Source organism: Sceloporus occidentalis, unplaced genomic scaffold (assembly GCF_023333645.1).
Source record: "Sceloporus occidentalis isolate IW3139 unplaced genomic scaffold, rSceOcc1.0.p SCAF_6, whole genome shotgun sequence".
Classification (NCBI taxonomy): Eukaryota; Metazoa; Chordata; class Lepidosauria; order Squamata; family Phrynosomatidae; genus Sceloporus; species Sceloporus occidentalis.
The window spans coordinates 115,661,647-115,684,732 of NW_028316986.1; the positions used below are offsets into that span (position 1 = coordinate 115,661,647).

The 23,086-nt window shown below is 38.1% G+C and overlaps 1 protein-coding gene across 11 annotated transcripts in view; it reads left to right on the forward strand.

Annotated features, from left to right (window-relative positions):
* EPHA7 (EPH receptor A7) overlaps positions 1 to 23,086 on the forward strand; it is a 205,641-nt gene that overhangs the window by 174,526 nt on the left and 8,029 nt on the right. For 7 of the 11 annotated variants that reach the window (XR_016281768.1, XM_089530707.1, XM_089530714.1 and 4 more), the window contains 7 exons: positions 614 to 722; positions 2,090 to 2,145; positions 6,015 to 6,140; positions 8,671 to 8,856; positions 9,456 to 9,517; positions 10,521 to 10,730; positions 12,158 to 12,307. Coding sequence is in view for 10 of the 11 variants with exons in the window: in XM_089530707.1 (XP_089386833.1) it covers positions 614 to 722; positions 2,090 to 2,145; positions 6,015 to 6,140; positions 8,671 to 8,856; positions 9,456 to 9,517; positions 10,521 to 10,730; positions 12,158 to 12,307 (899 nt within the window). In the remaining variant the exon portion in view is untranslated. Of the gene's footprint in view, positions 1 to 613; positions 723 to 2,089; positions 2,146 to 6,014; positions 6,141 to 8,670; positions 8,857 to 9,455; positions 9,518 to 10,520; positions 10,731 to 12,157; positions 12,308 to 14,224; positions 14,362 to 23,086 lie in introns of all 11 variants that reach the window. The other 4 variants (XM_089530717.1, XM_089530716.1, XM_089530715.1 and 1 more) reach the window with 3 other exon arrangements.

A 23,086-nucleotide genomic window follows, 5' to 3' on the forward strand; every position in this document is an offset into this window, starting at 1 on the left:
GAGTACTTAGTTCACTAATAAGTGGTATAGAAATGTACATGCTGTTGCTATTGCTACCCCAGTTGTGTCAAAATAGAGTTATGCAACTCCCATTCAGAAAAGCAACATTATTAATCCCATGCTCAGGAATGGGCATGCTTGGATAGCCAATGTACATTGATGGGGCACAGACAAATACAGATGTACCTTTTTGTACATCCATTGTGCATTTGCACCTGCACAATCTACCCTCTTGCTCATCCCCATGCACAATGGCTGTGGAAGTGCAACTCTGCTTGTTCCTCTGACAGCTGAATAGGGCTATTGTGCAGTGTTGAAATAACTCTTCTACATGTGTAGCATAACATATGCCTGCATGCATTTCTGCAGAATAATTCCTCTACAACACCTTTGGACATTTGATTACCAGGAGAAAAATGCACAAAATTTTCTCTGGTCTATTATTCTTCCCAATGTGAATAATTACAAAATTTATTTCCATCTCTTAACACATGCTACATTTTAGATTATAACAGATGAAAGCTGTTTCCAAAGCAGTACCAGTTTGCCTATTTTTGTTTTAGGTTCTGCATTTTGAAATTGATCTTCAATGTTTTCTTTTTCTTGTTGGTAGCCACCGCTGTCTCCAGTGAACAGAATCCTGTAATAATCATAGCTGTAGTAGCTGTGGCAGGCACTATCATTCTGGTCTTCATGGTATTTGGCTTCATCATTGGACGAAGGTACTTTCTCAAGTATTAAGGTGATTTTAGCCTGTGTTAAAAATAGGGATAACTAAATGAGTATTAATTGCTAATTCGTAGCTACTTTATGTAAAATACTTCTTTAGACATGTTTGCCTTTTTAGATATTATAAACAATTTTATAAATTTTAGACACTATAAACCACTATAGCTTGCGGGGAGAGTTACTGGTCTTTTTTGAAACTGCAAATCATGCTATTGTTTTTTGTTTTTTTTCCATCTAGAATATTGTTAGGTTAATATATTCTAATGTTTAATGATCACACATTTTTCACTTTATGGCATGAGTGTTCAACAAATTTATGCCAATAGAACCATCATTTATTTAAACAAGTTCATTGAGGTCAATGTGTTATTTATGACAAATAGTGAGCAGCCAAATGGTTCCTCCATTCTATAAGAGAGACTCCAGAGAATCAAAAAGTCTCCAGATAAATATAGTACAAAAATACAGTATTTCTCCAGGGGTCCCACATTCCCCCGTAAACACACAGAATTACTTTTCTGTTCACAGCTTTGAAGCAGATAAAAATGTTTGGTCACTGAAATGCACTGTTCCTCATTCAAACAGGCATACACCTCCTGGGAAATTCTGTCAGACTTAGCAGTCAAATTCATTTTGACCATTGTGAATTAAAGTTATACAATGTGTAGCTTCATACTTTTTCTTATGTCCACTCAATATACAATCGTCCTTCCATATTTGCAGGGTTTAGGGGTGAAGGACCCCCAATGAATATGGAAAAATTGTGAATAACTCCTCCCTCCATGAGAAGGCCTGTGTGGGTCCCCTCCGGACCCCTGCCATGCTTGGATCACCCGATCCAAGCATGGCAGGGGTCAGGAGGGAGCCTGCAGGGGTCTTTCTCCACCTCTCCCATGCCTGGATCACCATTTGCCATTTTTCCATATTCATGGGGTCCTTCGCCCCAACCCGCACGAATATGGAGGGACGGCTGTATATTGAGTGGATTTAAGAACAAGTATGACACACTGTATAACTTTAATTCACAATGGTCAAAATGAATTTGACTGCTTGGTCTGACAGAATTTCCGTGTTTCTCCACCTCTGCCATGCCTGGATCACCCAATCTGGGCATCGGAGGGGAGATAGAAGGGGTCGTGCAAGCTTTCTCCTGACCCCTCCGATGCCTGGATCAACTGGCATGGGGGAGGGGTCAAGAGAGACCTCGTGAATAACCAAATTCGCAAATTTCAAGTTCGCAAATCAGGAGGGACAACTGTATATATTATTAGTACTTTCATGATTGAGAAGGGAGGCTCAAAGTATGGAAGATGTTTATTTTGTAGTGAAACTTTTTCTTTCTTGGTGTGTGTTTTTCTAGGCATTGTGGCTACAGCAAAGCTGATCAAGAAGGAGATGAAGAACTTTACTTTCATTGTAAGTGTTTTGCTATTATTTCCCTCAGGAATTTCCAAACCAATTATAATGCATTGGGACTGGCAGTAACAGGATAGGAACAATACTAAAATAACATTCTTGCAGAGAAGAAAATATATAATAAAATTTAAAATGCTGTGTTAAAAGCAAGTGTGAAGTTAAATACCTCATCAGATCTATGACCTCTTCCAAAAGGACACAAAATAAAATAAACACTGTTCACAGATTTTATTGCTGTACATTTCTATGAAGCATGGTTGTTTTCAAACCTCTTTTGCCATTGGTTTCTTTTGGATAAGAGTTTCACAGTAACCTAATGATCCTCATGAGATACTGTGATTATTTCTTAGCCATTTGTATTTTATTTTGTCATCATTGTATGTCTGATTTTGAAAAGATTTTTGTTGTTTTTAAAAATAACAACCTTTCTAAATTTGTTTCAGTTGTTAGCCAACATGATATTGATAGAATTTAGAAACTGAGATGTAGAATTAGACTTCAGTCAGTTTCTAGAAGGAACCAGTTTTTTACTTCCCCATTCCCTTTGCAGCATCCAGACTCATCTCCACGGGATACCCCAGTTGTCAACAGCAGATTTGTAAGGGCATAGAGCACTTTAGAGACTATCTTCTTGCACTTATCGCAAGGGGCCTGGATTGGAAGTAACCTTGTGAATCTCAAATATGAGAGAGAGAGAGAGAGTTGACTAAAATAGATACTTCCTCCATTCAGCTGGCAGGATTTGGGGATGAAGGGAGTGGTGGTTCAGTGGAGAAGCAAGAACTACTGAAAACTATGTCCCCATTCTGCTGACAAAATCCTCCTCTGATGGAGGGAAATTATTTAGATGCTACCCATTTCAGTGAAGTACAGATTGAAAATACCCTATTTTCACTTTGCAGAGTAAATAGTAAATGGAATCAGGATTGTCACATTCTGAGTGCTCCTTGTTTTCAAAATAATGCAATTCCAAATGTCTCACTATTGAGATGGAGCTACTCTGGGAGGTGAGCATCTTACTATAATTGCCTCATTTGAATTGTAGTGCGAATCTTTGCATCTTTCAGATACTTTCTTGTAAAGATTCCCTGCCAAATAACGTCTGAGAAGAAAAGAAAATTAATTGTTTTTCCTTTAACATATATCTATAGGGAAAGTGAAATTGCTAACCAAAGAATGCATTTCCATGGCATGCTTTATTTTTAGATGGTAACTTTCGGAGAAAATGTAAATAGGTTAACAGCCTAGACTTAATAGTCAGAAACTGAAATTGAAAATAACACTTCATTCCTTCATTGTATACCTTTCAAGAAATCTAGTTATCCAATATCAAGGGAAGTTTAAAATCTGTCAGAAAAGATTACCTACCATGAAGCTTTCTGAAAAGTCTTACGACTCTTCTTTTTAACTGTTTTTCAGAGCCTTTTGATAGAAAGCATAGTATTTAATTTGATATGATCATTGTTTCCAGGGAGAAAATAAACATCATTCCTTAGTCACCAGCCATTTCCAATTTTGTTCCTGTGATATCTAGACAATTTTCTTACATGCTGAATTATAAGACTGGATTTTCACAGTAACCTGAAACAGCAACCTTTTAACTTGTGTTCAGAGCAGTGGATTTAATAAATGTCTAGTCTACCCTTTCAATCCCCCTCAACTTTCAATAACCTCAAGTGCTACATTTTTAAGGGTATAAACACAATGGAAGAGTTTAATCAACCAATTCCAATTTACATTTTGTTTCCTCCTACCATTTTCTTTTAACAATGTCTTTGAATTTGAGGCAGCAGTACTTCATGTTGGTATGCCAAGAAAGCTCTGGCCTGTCAAAATGTTTTATGACAGCTTGAATAAAGTACCATCAGAGACCCATTTGAGATTCACAAGGTTACTTCCAATCCAGGCCCCTTATCGCAAGTGTAAGAAGATAGCTCATTCTCCATCTGCTTGCTTGAAAGCACAATATAGATGGCTAACCTATTGTTTTCAGTTCTTTTTCCCTTCTGGTTGTGGATGTAAATAAAAAATGAGCACTTATCAGCTCCAGGAGCTGAGCCATTATCATTGTGATTAGCCCTAAACCTATTGAAAAGTGCAGTGCAGCAAAATTAACCTCTGCGGAAGATCTGAAATAATTTCTCACAAAATCTCAATATGACCATTCAGCTGAATGGGTGACCTCCATATCCGTAGCCTTGCTTTCCCCCGGCATAATTTTGATAAATCCAGTTGCTGCAGTTGAAATGTGAAATCCCTACTTAATATATTGTCTGTGAATGTAGAGCTTTTTGGAAAACAATGGGATCTTTTCTTTTTCTTGAATCCCAGTGATCAAGCCATTGTGTTGCCTAAAAATTATATGGGGTGGGAGCTGCATCTCACAGTATATTAAGAAACAGCAGGGTACTTGGAACGAAGTAATAAGTTAATCTGCATTGTGCAGAAACAATCCATTTCCCCCTAAATATGTATAAGGTTATCCAGCTTCTGGCTGTTAACCTGCAGTTCTGGGTGTGATAGATGGGAAAGTTGTGTACCTTTCTCACAGTCCTGATTTACACATTTCCCTTTTCACCAGTATACTTAAAATAAAGGTGGCTATAGTTGAACTGTTGTATAAATACTGAAGCAAAAGAATGAGGGGGAAAAATCTAAAGCCCAGCACAGAACTATATATATGGTGGCAAGGAGCCCTGGTGGCAGAGTGGTTAAATACTTGTACTGCAGCTGCAGTGTTGTGACTTCGATCCCAAGGTTGACTCAGCCTTCCATTCTTTCGTAGGTCGGTAAAATGAGTACCCAGCTTGTTGGGGGAAATTGACTTACGTGTAGTAAACCACTTAGAGAGTGCTTAGTTCACTAAGAAATGTAAAATGCTATTGCTATATCTTAGAGGGATTTTCTCTCCCCTCCCCCCTCATATGTGTCAGAATAACTGTCAGCTTTATAGCGCTCTCATTTTTTATTGCACAGGAATAATGCATTTTTTTAATTAAGCAATAACAAAGTTAGATACACTTTTCCCATTGGGGCAGGATTGTGCTCATCCCTCCTTTAGGAATGAGAACCTGGATCAGGGCCTTCACAGTTGCCCCCTCAGAAGAAATGTTCAAAGTGAGTGGTAACTGGCATCAGGACTTGTTGACAATCCAATTCTGTTATTCATCCTTCCAAAAACAGGTCATGCCATAAAACGTCTTCCAGTTTAATGTGTGTACTGAAATGTGATTCTTCCTTAAAGACATACCTCACTTTAAAGTCCTTTGCTTTAGAGTGCTTCACTATTTACAGTTTTTCAGTCACACAGTTTTGTTACTGAGTGTCTTATTGCAACAGTTTTAAATTTATTATTTTTGCTTTTGTATTGTTATTTTGGCCTGGCATTATTGTTCGCTTAATAAATGATAGTTTAGGTATCTTTTTATGCTTTGCACTGACAAGGGGAGACTGTATTCGCTTTGGTGATAATTGCCTTTATGGCAGTGGTCTGGAACAACCCACCATATTAGCGAGGTATGCCTGTATTCAGAGCTGGTGCTTCCAAATTACCGTAGGCATTTGTAGTGCAGAGTCACTGCCCCATTCACCAAATGTTGAACTGTACCCAGGCATTGTCATATTCCATTTTTAAACCTCACTGCTTCTTCCATCCCTTTTTATGTCATAGGAAATCTGTTAAGGGGGACAGAATAGCTTTGTGGTGTGGTCTTTCAGTAGGTAGTTCTAGGAGATGTCTATCTGGTAATATCCCTGGTGTGGCAGGGACTTGACTGCTCTAGCAAGCATTTTGCATGATGGAATTCCAGGGTTGGCTGCACAATAAGTGCTTTGCTTCATCACAGTCATGCTTTCTTACATCATTACAGTTAAATTTCCAGGCACCAAAACCTACATTGACCCTGAAACCTATGAAGATCCAAATAGAGCTGTCCATCAATTCGCCAAGGAGTTAGATGCCTCCTGTATTAAAATAGAGCGTGTGATTGGTGCAGGTAAGGTGGCTGAGGCTTCTTTATACAATTCTTCCATTTAGCCAGGATCGAAACTCATATATCATGATGACAGGCAAATAATTATATCTTGTATATGGAGCTTTTCTTCTTGTACTAGACTGTTTTAAAGCAACAAAGCTGTGCTTGTCCTAAATATAAAATAAATAAATAATGCAGTGATCATAAACGTACATGTGTGTGTATTCCCAAGTAGGAAATTAATTGGATATTTCATATTAGAAATGCAAGTATCATTATTCCTTTTCACATATTATTAAGAGAAGGAAGTGCATTTGAGTTCAAATCCCAGTGGCCATATATTTGTGAAAATATTTCTGTTAAGCTCTGAAGGCATGCTTACTTAGAAGAGGTCCACAATTCAAATTAGATCATGCTTTTTTATAACTAGAAATTGGATTTAAAGAGCAAGGTTTTTGAGAAACTGTTTTTGGTGTCATTTCAAATGTATTTTATTGCTACAAGAAGTCCTTGTCTTCGGTCTTGTGAGTGATGGTAATTGTACTGTCATTACATTGCTTTTCTTGCTTTTTCTACATACTTAGGCAGTGGTGTTCGTGCTCTAGAAACCTGTTTCCATTTGTTTGCATTAATAAGATCTGTGACACTTTTATTACACTAGTTCATGTAGTGAAATTAAGTATCCATGGGCAAGAAAAATATCAAATACCTGAGACTCCTGAAGGAAACATTCTTTGATTTCCTGTTGCTTTATGCTGTACTTTTAGAGTCCGATTTTTCATTAAATCACCCTTACAGCAATGTGACAACTAGTGTAAATTATGCACAGTTGTGGGGAGGGTTATTTTAAAAAAAACAAATCTGAAACAATATTTAAGTGTGCGTTTTCTGGAAAGTAATTTCCAGTCAGTACAATGGGGCTTACTCCTCCCCACCCCCTTAGTATGTATAAGATTGGAGACTTAAACTGGATCTAGACTTGAGAAAAGGTTGGATGTTACCATCTGTCCTTTCCACCACAGTTCCACCTAACCTTAGTCTGGAGGGCTAGCCAGTTTTCAGGCATTTTTAGGGGCTACATTGGGTAGAAGGAGAGAGGAGGAAGGAAGTTCTACTGGAGCTATAGTGCGGCATTGGATTTAGGCTTTAGAAAACCTTAATGATGCATTTGAAGAAACACCAAATTCTGTTGTCCTCCCCAAGGCTGTAGTGCCAGCCTTTTGCTTTGAGATACTGGAGCCACATTTTGAACTCCCAACTGAAGGCATTTATATGCAGAAGCTAAACAATATGCATATTTTTAAGTGTGAATGGCTGCTTTTCTAATGAACAAACACATCCCAGTCAATGGGAAAATGCATTAACCCAGGTGAAGAACATAGGCTAATGTAAGTTAGGAATAAACACATAAGTTCCCATGTAATACAAAGCCAAGATAGGCATATTCCATGTCCTACAAAGCCAAGATAATTTGGAAAATATGAAGAAAACAAGACTGCCCATACTCCTAATTGGAAGATGAGCAAATGGACAAATCCCCGATGTTAAGTTTTGTAATATGGCTTCCAAATTTTACATTTTAAAAAAATCTGGTTGATTTTATGTTTAGAAACTCAGAAGGCTGCAGGCACACAGAGGCAAATCTAATATGCCAGTTCCTTTAGTGGAGCAGTCTTTGTACAGTGGGCCCTTAGTATCTGCTGTGATTTGGTTCCAGGACCAAAATCTGTGGAACCTCACTATGCCAGTGGCACAGTGAAATCGCTTTTCTTATATAAAACAGCAAAAATCAGGGGTTACTTTTTGGAATGTATATTTTTTTTTAATATTTTCATGCCATGGAGTTTGTTGAATCCATGGATAAAGAATCTGTGGATACAGAGGGCTGACTCTACTAGACTTATTTATGGTGTAGGACGGTCAAGGATTGTATGTTCCAGAGAAGACTTAGAGAGAAGTGGGCCAATTGAAGTGTGCTGACAAAGGCAAGAACAAATGCCTCTGTCATTCATATCAAATATAAAAGTATGGAATATCTGTGTAAGTGACAGACAAGTGGTATCAAAATTTCATCATGTTCCTCAGCTATCGTACAATTGGCTGTGGAATAAAAGCTCTCAGTTCTTGAAATAGTTGATGTACATGTTTGATTTTGTTGAGGGCACTGCAATTTTCTGCTTTTTCTTCTGACATGTTTATGATACCACCTATTATGCACAGGCATTGCTGTCTGTCTGCTGTACTATTGTCTCTGTTTACATGCCTTGGATTATTATAGCTTTTCCAAGTTATTACAGAAGAGACTGAAATGTTGCGATTTAGGGTCTAATCTTGCCAAAGTAGTTTTAAATCCCTTTGATTTTAGGGGGGCAGTTCCCAGTTACTTTCCATGTGGACTGTTAAGGTTGACAGCATTATGCTGTTCTTAATATGATTTAAATGATAAAAAATAAAATGCGGGAGCACTGAATGAATATGTAGTTTTTATTTTGGTTTCCTATAATGATGAACTAGAGTGGTTCATTAGTGCATAATACATTTTCCATTACAGGAGAGTTTGGTGAAGTGTGCAGTGGCCGCCTAAAGCTTCCAGGCAAGAGAGATGTTGCAGTGGCTATTAAAACCTTAAAAGTTGGCTATACTGAAAAGCAGAGAAGAGATTTTCTTTGTGAGGCAAGCATCATGGGACAGTTTGACCACCCCAATGTTGTCCATTTAGAAGGGGTTGTCACCAGAGGTAAGTCTCATCAGACAACATCTAAATGGTTGTAAATTGTTGTGTTTTCATGTTCAAAGGAGAGAAAGATGTACTGCCTGGATTAATTGATTTTTTTTCTCTTGATATGTGACTTAACTGAAGCAGTGTTAGTTTGTGCTACAACTTGAGACAAACATTTAAGATTTCTTCATGATGAAAAGAAAGAGCGAAAGAGACTGGCTGGTGTCATTTCTCCTCAAATACCATGCAGAAAATTAAGGTTCCTTATGTCCTTTCATATTATCTGAGGTGTCATTTTCCTGGAGTCCTATTCAGTGTGTCAGGAGAACACACTGATATTTTGATTTGTATGGTTTAATTTTACGAATCATGACCATATTCTCCACGCAGACATTTAAGGATTTATTAAATCTCAAGAACTATGTTAGAAGCTTTAGAAGCATTCGTGTCTCGGGTTATTTGAAGGAACAACATATGTTTCATCATGAATGGGGGTGGGGGGAACAGCTTTGCTCAGACTATGATTTTTATAAACAAAATGTGCTTCCTTTTTACTTTTTCTTTCTTTTTTGTTTCTCCAATCCCCTTTCTTCTTTGTGATTTTTTTTTTTTTTTAGGGAAACCAGTAATGATTGTAATAGAATACATGGAGAATGGAGCACTGGATGCATTTCTCAGGGTGAGTGAGTGCCTGAGGGAAATATATATAGCACTTCAAAAATAAAATATATATGCTACCAATTTAGCATAATAAAACATTTTCAGTATAAAATGAGAACATGCCAATTGTTAAGAGATCTCTGAATGGTCTCAGTAAAATCAGATTAGAAATTAGAAGACCAGACAGGATCAAACAGAAACATTTTTGGCCATCTAAGTGATCCAATGTGGGACAGATATTGTGGTTTTGATTACTATGATAGAAGCTATCACAGAAGCCTAAAGCTATATTGTGGGAACACATGCTTCAAAAACACACTTGTATCTTTGCAGTATTGTAGAAAGAAAAAAAGGGTCCTTAAATTAAATGCAGCAGTAATTCAGAAATGACAGATTTTTTTTTTAAAGTCCCCATATTAGCATTGTGTCTGTTTACCATTTTTGGTAAATAACCTGAAAAGCTCTGCCAAAACACATTTTAAAATCTCACATTCTTTCCATCCCAAAATCTCAGATACAGTATGAAAAAAAAAAGTGTTAGTCAATTCTTACCAAAATCCCTCACCCAGCACTCTTTTGGTCTTTAATTATATTCATACCATTAAAACTGATGGTCAGTATTCTTCCCTCAGACTTCTGTATTTCTCCACCATTGTGTAAGATTTTTTTTTCCTTTTTATGAGCTAGGATGTAAAGATAGACATGTTATATTCAATTAGGCCTATTCATGTGTCCCATCCTTTGCTAAAAAGGGGAGGATAGATTACACTGGAGGGACTGCAGAACCCTAACTGACATATGTGGGCTATGGGAGATGTGTTGTGTGTGTGACTGAGGCATACTGTGTGTTGCATGTACAATACAGAGCACAGTGTGTGTGCACCTTAAAGTACAGAGAGAATTAAAACCAAATATCTCCAGATAAGATGCCTAAACTATAAAAACTATTTTTAAAAAACTGAATATCTCTTTCCATGTCAACAGTGCCAAGTAGTATTTCTCTGCTTCTGTCTTCACTCCAGAAACATGATGGGCAATTTACTGTAATTCAGCTGGTGGGAATGTTGAGAGGAATTGCTGCTGGAATGAGATACTTGGCTGATATGGGATATGTGCACAGGGATTTAGCAGCACGAAACATCCTAGTCAACAGCAATCTTGTTTGTAAAGTATCAGATTTTGGCCTCTCCAGAGTTATAGAAGATGACCCTGAAGCTGTCTACACTACAACAGTAAGTTATATTCTGGGCATACGACCCACTCAAGAACATCTTATCTATTTACTCTTTTCTTGGTGGTGTGAAATAGAAGAAGCAGTACTACCTGAGGGGGATTTCCTTAGGATACTGAAGTTTATGATATATTTGGAATATTTCCTTAACAGTGGAGAAGGAGGCATTCAAAATGAATAAGAGGACAGGCTGGCAGGGGAAAAAATATTTTTTTTGAATTCTATATTAATTTATAATATTCTGGCACATGCACATTTTTACAGTGACATGAGGAAACCTATGGGCAACTTCACTGTCTTGGCTACTGTTTGTACCTTGAGCCCGAATGCGTGAAAAAGACAGTAGTGAAAGAGACAGTAGTGAAATTTTCAGCACTAGACAGTACAGTATGTGTCTGCCCTCTGGGAAAAGGACTTTCAGCAGCCCACATCCTCCATTCCAGTACGCACTCAGAATTCTTTTCCACCAGTGGAAGTTGTCTCATGTTGAGAAGTATCATCATGGGATAAAAATGAAAATTATACATGACAGACCAGGAATGGGAAACTGTTCTTTTTACCATTGTTCTCAACAACATGGATAATAAGGCAAATCAAATATAGATATTAGGATGCAAGGACAGATCTCATCAGTAGTGAGTAATGGATTAAAACAGTCATTTGGAATATGCGTCAGCAACAGCTCTTGGTCATAGCATCCTCTAGCCAGACATATCCAGATCAATCAACCCAAAACACTTCTTGATATTAATTAAAATATCTGATTGGGACAATCAGTTCAACACCCTTCTTGTAATGAATTGCAATAAACATTTAGGGGTAAAAGTTATCTATCTATCTATTTTATTTATATCTCACATTTCTGTTAAACAAAGTTCTTAGAGTCCTGACTCATGCTAAGAATGACTACAATCGTACAGGGCTGTTACTTGCAAACTTTAATAGGCAGCTCATCACTACATTACACAGCTTCCAGAGACTATTCAGCAGTGCTCAATAGGGTGTTCAGTATCCTTGATCCACACCTGTAGTGGTTACAAGTAGCTATACTCCAAATGTTGGATTATAGCATCTAGACAAAGACAGTCCCAGGCACTCTCCTAGTAAGCTCTCCCCCCCCCCCCCCGACACTGTTAGCTAGTTTTAAAAGTGCAAAGGGACAGAATATTTAAAACATTGGATTCCTGCAGTGAACTGAGCTGATATACTCCAGTTACATCTCACTACATGACTGTACACATAATGTAAGCTGACTTTGTAGAGGGAAATAGTATGTAGCTAATGAACACCTTTGACATTCCACAAAATTAAAGGTGAAACCCTAGCTGTGATTTTTTTTCCATCAATTTTAATTTTCTTTTCTTGTTTCCAGAAGGTGAAAATCTGTTAAAGTGCCTTTTCTTTGAAAAATATGTTCTTCTTCTATAGGGTGGCAAAATACCAGTAAGATGGACAGCTCCAGAAGCCATACAGTATAGAAAGTTTACATCAGCAAGTGATGTATGGAGTTATGGAATAGTTATGTGGGAAGTAATGTCTTACGGAGAGAGGCCGTACTGGGATATGTCAAATCAAGATGTAAGTTCCAAAATTGTAACCATTACTTGCTTTTTCTTTTGCCAGTCATGTACAGATAGGTGGAACTTGTGAGTAAAATCATTTCGGTATTTTTTTTCCTCAAGGGATAGGTGAAGACAGTAAAAACAGCTAGTATTTTGTGTTAATAAATGTAGAACAGAAACTCATTTTGAAAGAAAATAACATGAGCCATATTCTTATATGTATTTTTTTTGCTTTTCTAAATATTAAAGCTGATTTAATGCCAAGTTTGATATTAAACCAAATCCTCCAAATCTGTATTGTAATCTGTTTTTAAAATCTTTTTAAAATCTATAACAGTAGCTAATTGTAGTCTTTTATTGTTTAGTAAATTGCCATATCAAGTTCATGAAAAAGCATACTAATGCATTTTTAAAAATCATGAACTAGTGAGTGAAATTCAAGATACAAAGAGTATATGGCCTTCATACATGCCTTGGATTTTTCCAGTCCTGCTTTATTTTATACACTTTTAAAGGAATGGGCAAATCATTCCATTTCTAGTTGATACCACTTTTGAATGTGACATTCCTAATTCTCTTTAATATTTTTTGAATTAATTTATTTTTTTAAAATGAGAAAATTCATGTTAAAATATATATTTGTAAACATATTTTCTTCTCAAAACATATTTTCCTAAAAGTATATTATTCTTAAATATGCATTTTTAAATTGAGGAGTTGGAAATTAGCCAATAACTTTGCATCATAAAATTCAGAGAAGGGAGATATCTGAAAGATAACTTCATCCTGTTCTGTACATTGGTCCAGATGCAAATGATTAATATCAGAATTCATGCAGCTCAAATTCCTCAAACATCTTTATCCTGAAATACTTTTATTCCACCTATTTACCTTTGGTGAGAAGGAAACTTGGAGATGTGCATTAAGCTTCTTTTCATGGCTTGTAAACTCTTACTTAATTTCTCCTTGTGCTGTAGATGGGAAGTCTTAAACATGTTTCTTGTTGATATGAGCCAGTGTGAAACAACAAACGTTTGATAGTTTGTTCTTATTCAGTGGCTGAGAACATCTGCACATTTTCACAACTGATAGTCTATAAAATATAACATAATTTTAAAATATACACAGAACAAGAAGTTTATTATAATAAAAAAATCTACTTGTTAAAAAAGGGCACAGAGAATGGAATAACTTTCATCTGCAACAGCAATTTCCTTCCGTTCATTTTCTACTGATCAAAATTTTCATTCCATATTCTTTTCAAACAAAATTATGTCGCTCTCCTTTAATGGAAAAACAGCACTCTTGGAAAACAATAGATGACATGGCATGTATCTTCTTAGACTCAGAGTGTCTTTTTTTTCTTCCAAAATAAGAGAATAAAATGAAAATATTTAGTCATCTCCACACCCTTGATCTTGGCCCCAGGCTTGTTTACACAGGTGCAGAATGAGGGGATGTTTTCATGATACTCAAACTAGCTCTTACACAAACATCTATGAGTTTTGTGTTCAATATGGAGGTCTCCTGTGACTAACCCTTGAGCTTATTCCTTACAGAAACTAAACATATTTTTGAATAAGGAAGATGGACTTGTCCTTTTAGCAGCTTTTAAACATGTGTTTGAGCTTATTATGCATGGGTTCAGTGTAGATTATCCCTCCGGAGCAGTTTTCAATTCTGGCACAATTTTTTTTAACAAAAATACTCAGTAGACAAGTTGTTTGGCCTTAGTGACATGTGTAATTTGGCATTTTATTTATTTGTTTATTTATATATTTATTTATTTAGAAACATGAGGTCAACATGAGATTAGTTTTTTGGCAGTAATAGTCTAGTCTAGTGAAAGAACTCTTCTGTGTTAAACCCTCTGCTTACTTTATGAGCTTTTCAAGTTTCATTTGGTGAGCAACCTTTTACTTTGTATTCACAGAACTACTTCAGTGTATCAGCATTGTATGAAGGTGACTTTCCTGTGTCAGAAACTGTTTGGGGAATCAACCCTATAGCCAAAAACAAACAAACAAAAAGCCAGCCTTGAATGACAGCTCATTTTCTTCCCTGGAATAGGTTGAGTATGAGTTCTGTCTCTCATAGTGTGCTTTGAGATGTCCATAGTAAAATTGCCCACAGAATGACCTACAAAATGCAAGCCATCACCAGGAGCTTTGCTTAGTTGGTCTTATTTGCTTAATCAGTCATTAGACATGTTAGCTGGCAAGGGAAAAAGCAAGCCATTGTGTGTTGGGCAGTAAAGACAATGGCAAGGTAAGCAGTAGAGAAGTCTATACTCTTCAGGCAAATTACAGAAAAAGAATTGCCTTGGGAGTGGATTCAGGTGGTTATGTAGATCTCATAGCAGTTACGTTTTTCTACATGGAGGCCTTCAGAAAGTAAGCTTTAGAGCTTAAGGATACATGTATATCAATTTGCAAAATAAGTCAGTGATGATTGTGTGATAAAAGAGAAGCTGCTGCTTTGGCTTATCAGATTTAGCCAAGATGATTTGACTGGATGAGATCAGAGGGTGATGAATGCCTCATTATGGTCTAGAACAGACCACTCAAAAAGGGCGGATTGGAGCTGGGCTGGTACAGCCCGACCCAGCACCCCAGCAACCACATGCCGTTGCCCCAATCTGCCCTGGAGCTGACTCAAATAGAAGCAGATCTTTTCCGCTCCCATTTGGGCCACTATAATGCTGCCTTAGGCAGCCCGGCCACAACCGAGTCCTATTCTCTAGAGCTTGCTTTCTGCTGCTTCAGAGAATAGGACCCAGAACAATGGATTCAAACCACAGGAAAAGAGGTTCCACCTCAACATTAGGAGGAACCTCCTGACAATGAGAGCTGTTTGACAGTGAAACGCTATCCCTCAGAGGGTGGTGGAATCTGCTTCTTTGAAGGTCTTCAAACAGAGGCTGGATGACCATCTATCAGGGGTGCTTTGATTGTGACTTCCTGCTTGGCAGGAGGTTGGACTAGATGGCCCTGGTGGTCTCTTCCAACTCTGATTCTATGAATCTCAGGGCATCTTCAAGCATCACCCCAGAGCATTTTGAAGCCACCCATGTCTGGTTGGCCAGGGAGGCTTCCAGGCGTCTTGGGGTATGCAGTATCTAAACGCCACATCCCCAAGTCATGCAGAATCCAGGTGTTCCAGGCTGGTCTGTTCCAGGAGAGGCTCCTGCTGTCCTGAAGGAGGCTGTAATGTGCTCCCTCAGCAGAACCTCCCTGATACTGTGTATGGGAACTGCCATCCTATAACTAATATCCCCTTTAAGAGCAAAATGCTCGAGTATGTTGCAACCAGTTAACCTCAGACTTTTTTGGACTCTTTTCAGTTTGGTTTAGGTCAGAGTTTGGAACTTTGTTGCCCTGACTATTCAGGTGAAAGATGCAGGAGTGCTACACTATTGATTTATCAGTGGTTTCTGGTTATCATAGGGTACTGCAGGATTACATTCTGTTCATGGTGTATAGTATTTACATATAGCCACTGGCAGAGGTTATTAGGGGTTTGGAGAAAGACTGCCATCAGTATGCCAATGACACTTAGTCTCCATTGAAATCACTGAGACAGTGCTGGTGCTGGCTCAGCTTGGATGTTGTAATTTGCTAGATAAGGGCCAGTGAGATGAATCTGAATCTCAGTAAAGTAAACTATCATTTTTTTGAAATATTGTCAAGCCATGCATGCTTGAATCTGGATAAAGAATCCATGGATATAGAGGGACAACTGTATTAAGATTTGGGTTGAGAGTTTGTTGAGTTATTTATATTAAGGGAGATGCTGAATTGTTTCACAGAATATGAGGAACATACAGTAGGTTTATTGGTAACATGTGGGTAATGCTGAAAAACATCCCTCTGATAATCAGTGACTGTTTAGCCTCTACTAATCGCAAAATGTAATTCACTCTTAGAAATGCAACATGGTGGGATATTTCTTTAAAGTTTGGATCAAGGTGGAAGAGAATTTCTCATTACAGGGAGACAATTTTAATCTAAAGCATGCTCTTGACCCTTAAATGGTGGTGAAAGCTGTTCTGGCACCTATTTTGCTTTATTTTATAATACAGTATCTAGGAATCACACAGATACAAAGTGAAATTTCAGTTCCTTGTGGAAATAACATATTTCTGTAAATACATACTTTGGGAAATCATGCCATTTTTTTTTTAAGATTAAGGTTGAGTGATCGACAGTGAAGAAAGGTGGGGTTTTTTAAAAAAAAAATCTACCATATAAAATCTAAATGATGAGTCAGTTTGGCAGAGTGCAAAGTTGTTAATATTTGACAGGTCTCAGTGTCAGAGATTTCATGGACTGTCAAAATATGGGCAAACAAGTCCTTGGGGCAGAGAAAGAGAAATATTTACATTCCCTAGACACCCAGTAGAGTTTCATTCCTTTTGACACCTTCCTTCTGTACTAGATTCAAACATAAAAGGTGTCTGACAGGAATATAAGATGCCTCAAAGGCAAAGCTTACCTATCTTTCAAAAAAGACTAAGGAAAGAACTATTAGAAAGGGGAGCAACTCTGACAAAAATCAATATTTTCATACTTCTTCCTCAAGCTTTGCATTGGGCTTAAGGTATTTGCTTGTCCTGTAAATGGCTACATGGAACAGATTATATTGTTTGCAGCTTCAATTTCCTATAGTGACAAGCACAACAACAGACCACATATATTCTAATAAGCACATAAGTAAAGCTTTTATTTCCTGATAGGAGAAAAAGAGCTTTAATTATTTTAGTCCAGTGTATTATAATGTGCATGTGTTCACATCCTGATTTGCAAAACAAAACAAAAAGGCAAATCAGAAAATAAATTTAGCCCCAGCACAAGGCATAAGAGATGATCCATGAAATATATGTTTTGCCTGTTCTCTTTCTACACTTCAAACCAACATTTGCATGTGAACTTTCTTACTGGTAAAATTAACTTAAAGGTGTGGGAGTCTTTTTTCTGAAGCACACATTAATGATTCACATATTAGCTAGGATGAAAATTGCTATGTAGGTCATTTTGATCAGACAAATTACAGTAGCTTCAAGAAAATAATTTCTTAAATAGAAAACCTAGTATTTATAAGGAAACGAAGTGAAGCATGTTTATTTTTTTCTTTAACCATTGAGGACTTGTAATTTAAATGAACCATTCAACATAATCTTCAGCATTTTCTGCTGGTAGGGATTTTGTACATTTTGCCCAATAAAGGTTTGGTGAGTAACTGATATTTTAAGTAGAGTAAGTAACACTGCAGGAACAGTGTGGTGTAGTGGTTTGAGCATTGCACTCTGGAGTCCAACTCTGGAGACCAGGGTTCAAATCCCAGTTTCACCATGTAAACCCACTTTAGCAATTCATACTCTCTCAGCCTCAGAGGATGGCAATGACAAAGCCCTTCTGAAGAAACTTGGCAAGAAAACTCCATGATAGGGTTTGCCTTAGGGTCACTAGAAGTCAGAAACAACTTTAAATCACACAACACCAGCAAGTTCAGTTCCTCTTTATTACAGTCATAGACCAGCACAGGAGGATGCCTGGAGGATTTTAACTGCAGCTGCACAGAATCTGGCAACATTATATGTTGGTGTTCAAAAACAACAAAGAAGTGTAAAATTGATTGGTGTGTCCTTGATGTTTATACAACAGAGGTAAAATAAGGCTGAGGTAGATGTCCCTGTAGTATGAGCACTGGAGTAATACAGGCTGTGTTGTCTTTATTTGACCAGAGTCACAAGGGCATAATTTGTCTGAGAAGGGGATCTTCTTATATTAACCTTCAAGGACAGGTGAGGGAAAGACACAACACCAGAAAATGTAGTACCCTCTTTCCCTGAAAATAAGACATACCCATAAAATAAGCCATAGCAGGATTTCTAAGCATTTGCTCAATATAAGCCATACCCTGAAAATAAGACATATTGATAGACCTGGCGTGGAACGGAAAGGAGCGCTAAGATTGGGGCCAATTGTTCTAAAGCAGAGGTTCCCAACCTTTGTTGGGCCGCGACCACCATTGCAGACAAAAGTCCTACCTACGGCCTCCCTGATTGGTTGGGAGGCCAGGAAGGGGCAGGACTTTCAGCCACCTACAAGCCCCAGCAGCCTTTGTGGCCAGAAGTCCCGCCCCTTCTCGGCCTCCCAGCTGCGTGAAGAAGGGAAGGAGGAGGGAGCCCCGTCCCCTTCTCGTGGATGCCTGCAGCTGCGGGAAAAAGGGGAGGAGGAGGGAGCCCCATCCCCTTCTCCCCGCAAGTGCCTGCAGCCACGAGAAGAAGGGGAGGAGTAGGGAGCCCGCCTCCGTCCCCTTCTCCCTGCAGGTGCCTGCAGCCGCGGGAAGAAGGGGAGGAGGAGGGAGCCCGTCCCCATTTCCTCGCGCAGTGCCAGCACCGAGACCGACGAGAAGGGGGAGGCAGGGGGGATTCTCAACCTGGCAACCCCCAGGTTGGGAACCCCTGTTCTAAAGGAAATGGAGTTGCAAGAAATTTGGGATGGAATTCTGGGTTCGGAGAGTTATGACAATGTTCCAAAAGAAGGCGACTTAACTATATTTGAATAAATATAGATTGTTGTACAGTCCACCCTTGACCCCTCCCCCCTGCATAAGCCAAATACTGTGCATGCTCAAGCCCCATTCAAGTGAATGGGGCTTGTGCATGCGGCGGCATGCGTGCACTACAGGCGCATGCCCCATTCATCCGAATGGGACGTGCCGCCCGTTGCCCCCCGCAGAGCTTTCAGCATATCATGAAAGCCACGTATAGCGTGCCCGCGTGTGACGCGGGTGCACTGTACCATACTTGATAAAAATAAGACAGCCCCTGAAAATAAGACATAGTGTATCTTGAGGGAAAATAAATATAAGACTGTCTTATTTTGGGGGTAACACAATACATAAAATAAGCCATTGCAGGGTTTCTAAGAATTTGCACAAAATAAGCCATTCCCTGAAAATAAGACATAGTGATAGACCTGCTGCAGAACAGAAAGGAGCGGAAAGACTGGGGCCAATGGTTCTAAAGGAATTGGAGTCGCAATAACTTCAGGATGGAATTCCGGGTTTGGAGAGTTATGATGACGTTCCAGAAGACATTCTTTCAGTCAAAAACAGTATTGATAAAGCAATATTCTCAATGTATGTAGTTGTATTATATTCACCAACACATATGAAGTAGTAGTAAATTGAAAGTTGAAAGAAGTCATTTACTTAAGATACCTGTCTAGGTGGACCTAATGTGATAATTATTTCAGTTAGCAGGACTAGAGAGATCTATATTTCTCCTATGCACATTTATTTTTAATTTTTATTAAAATGAGGACACTGCTTAATACAGAATGTTTTTGAGTGGGATAATATAATGAGCGAACAGCAGAACATTTGTCCTTTCCCTGTGCACCTTTTGTTTAAACATATCCTTTCATCACTGTGCTTTTCATGTAAATCTTACAATTTTTCTTTTCCCCCTCCAATACATTAAGCCATTGTTTCGAAATTCCAAATTTACTTGTTCATATTTAAAAGTGAAATAAAAATGTTTTATTTAAAGTGAGCACCAATAATCTTGGAATTAGTCATTTTCCATCAACTTAACAATTCTCCACAAGAAAGAAAATATATTTACAAATGTGCTCATTTATTCTCATTTTTGTTGTGTTGTGCTCATTTATTCCATTTGATTTTTACTGTTGGGATGAACTGTCCTTATATCTTTACCATTCTCATGTTTATATTTTAGGATTTATAAATCAGAAGCAACTGATAAAATAACCGCTTCACAATTTCTGTATGAGATTATTGAGGAATTTTACATACATTTTTTCTCATTAGGCTGTAATTCCTGCAGCAGTTTTGTGAAGTACTCTCATTTTATTAATAAATGTCTAATCTTAAATTCCATTTGTTTATTTCTTTTATATGAAGGATAGTTGTATCAATTGTGTTTGAAATAGCCTTCCTTATGTATATATATAAATGACAATTTATCAATCATAGGAATTTGCAGATTTACTAACAATAAAATCATCAACACAACTTTTTTTAAAAAAAATTAATCACCTGCTTTATAATATCCTTCCTTTATACCTTCCACTGTATACTCTCCACAGCCTCAAAATGACACAAATTTCAAACATGTAAGATTTGTTTGCTTTAAACAAACATCTATAAACCTCTCCCTATATTATCCACACTCAGACGTAGTTTGTGTAATCATAGAATTGTAGAGTTGGAAGATACCACAAGGGCCATCCAGTCCAACTCCCTGCCATGCAGGAAATCTAAATCAAAGCATTCCCGACAGATGGCCATCCAGCTTCTGCTTAAAGACCTCCAAGGAAGGAGACTCCACTACACTCTGAGGGAGTTTGTTCCACTGTCAAACAGCCCTTACTGTCAAGAAGTTCCTCCTAATGTTGAGGTGGAATGTCTTTTCCTGCAGCTTGCATCCATTGCTTCGCGTTCTAGTCTCTGGAGAAACAGAAAACAAGCTAGCTCCCTCCTCAATATGACATTTCTCTACATATTTAAACATGGCTATCATATCACCCCTTAACCATCTCTTCTCCAGGCTAAACATCCCCAGCTCCCTAAATCGTTCCTCATAGGGCATGGTTTCCAGACCCTTCACCATTTTAGTCGCCCTGCTTTGGACACGCTCCAGTTTCTCAATGTCCTTTTTGAATTGTGGTGCCCAGAACTGGACACAGTATTCCAGGTGGGACCTGACCAAAGCAGAATAGAGTGGCACTATTACTTCCCTTGATCTAGACACTATACTTTTATTGATGCAGCCTAAAATCACATTGGCCTTGTTAGCTGCCGCATCGCACTGTTGACTCATGTTCAATTTGTGGTCTACTTGGACTCCCAGATCCCTTTCACCCATAGTCTCGTTCAGCCAGGTGTCCCCCATCCTATATCTGTTCATTTCATTTTTCTGCCCTAAGTGCAGTACCTTACATTTCTCCGTGTTGAAATTCATTTTCTTAGTTTTGGCCCAGCTTTCTAATCTATTAAGGTCATTCTGAAGTTTGATACTGACCTCAGGGGTACTAGCTACTCCTCCTAATTTGGTGTCATCTGCAAATTTGATAAGTACACCCAAAATTCTGTCATCCAAGTCATTAACAAAGATGTTGAACAGCACTGGGCCCAGGACAGAACCCTGTGGGACCCCACTAGTCACTTCTCTCCAAGATGAAAAGGAGCCATTGTTGAGCACCCTGTGGGTTTAGCCGGTCAACCAATTACAAATCCATGTAACAGTTATGTTGTCTAGCCCACATTTCACTAGCTTGTTAAAAGCCTTACTGAAATAATGTGTGTGAAGGACTTGGGTACAGGGAGATTATACTCAATGACATGCATGTGTCATATAATTAAACACATTAGACACAAAGTCTGTAATGACGGAATGATACAATGAATAGTACAGGGAGAAGTTTCCAGTAACAGTTACATCTGGTTTTTGTATATGTGGAGTTCTCTCTAAATCTATGTTACGTGTACATTGTCAGCTATAGCCAAAGGCCTGTTGGTTACCTGCAATTACAGTACAAGTACATATTTAACTAGTTGTTGAGTCAACATGTAGGTAAATTCCATTGGTTCAAGTGAGCCTACTCTAATTCAGAATAATAATAGGTTTTGAGGCCATTATTTCTTTATGAATTAATGGGATTTTTGATGGACGTTTAAAAAAATAAATGCAGAGCTGGGAAAGGTTACTTTGTTTTATAGTAACACCCAGAACACCACAATCAGCTTGGCTGCTGTCTAGTTGTTATTCTTTTCAATCCCATTTCAGAGTTCTGTTGAAGCTTGGCATTCTACATACCAGGCTGGTGAAAATAGATACACAGAGACACACACACTCACACATTTTTTTAAAAAAAGATGGATTATGACCAGCTTTTATTAATCATGGCAGCTTTCCTGTCTTCGCTAATCCCAGAAGAAACTACCAATAATCTTGTTTTTTATTTTTTATCTTACTGCATGCTGAAAAAGAGCACCCTGTGCTATTTTTCAGGAACAAGTACTCTTCCTTATTAATTCTAAGTTTTTAAGACTAGGTGTCAATAAATATGAAATTCCTGCTCTACGCCCAGACTATGTTTAGACATATCTTACAACCCTTTTTATCAGCAGATTGCTTCCCGGTATGTTTTCTTATCCTGCCCTAGAGGCTTATAGCTCTTTCCTATGGTTTCTTGCCTCCCTGTTTCTATAGTTTACTTAAATTCCAAATGGAGTCAGCTAGGAAGTCAACCAGTGGATTCCTATCGACATTAAGTTCTCCTGCACCATATCACAATGCACCACCTTTTCCTGTTAATGCTGGACTGTTTTACTGATTCATTTAGATATCACCCAGCCACATTATAGTCAGGTCTGGTTTTGCTTATTGTAAGAGCAAATAATATGAGAAAGTGCTTTTTTAAAAAGCACTCTTGTGTTGTCCATCTATTTTCAGACAATATTTTTGCATAGCGTGTACGGTTGCCTAATCCGCTGTTCATTTAAAACTTGATTCCAGAAGTGGGGAGGAGGGGAAATGTTTTTGAGCAAATGCTGTTGCTTTCAAAGAGCATCTTCATTAATCAATTTATCAGCTGCACCCTCGGTGAATTTAATTGCAGTTCCCTGCTGCTGGTTTGACTAGGTAATGCAGCCTTGCTCTCAGCATATACCACAAAATAATCTGTTTAATAAGCATGGGTTTAAAAAAAAGACAAAAATATTATAGATCTACATGAATGCATGTGTCAAAACAACAGGCTCT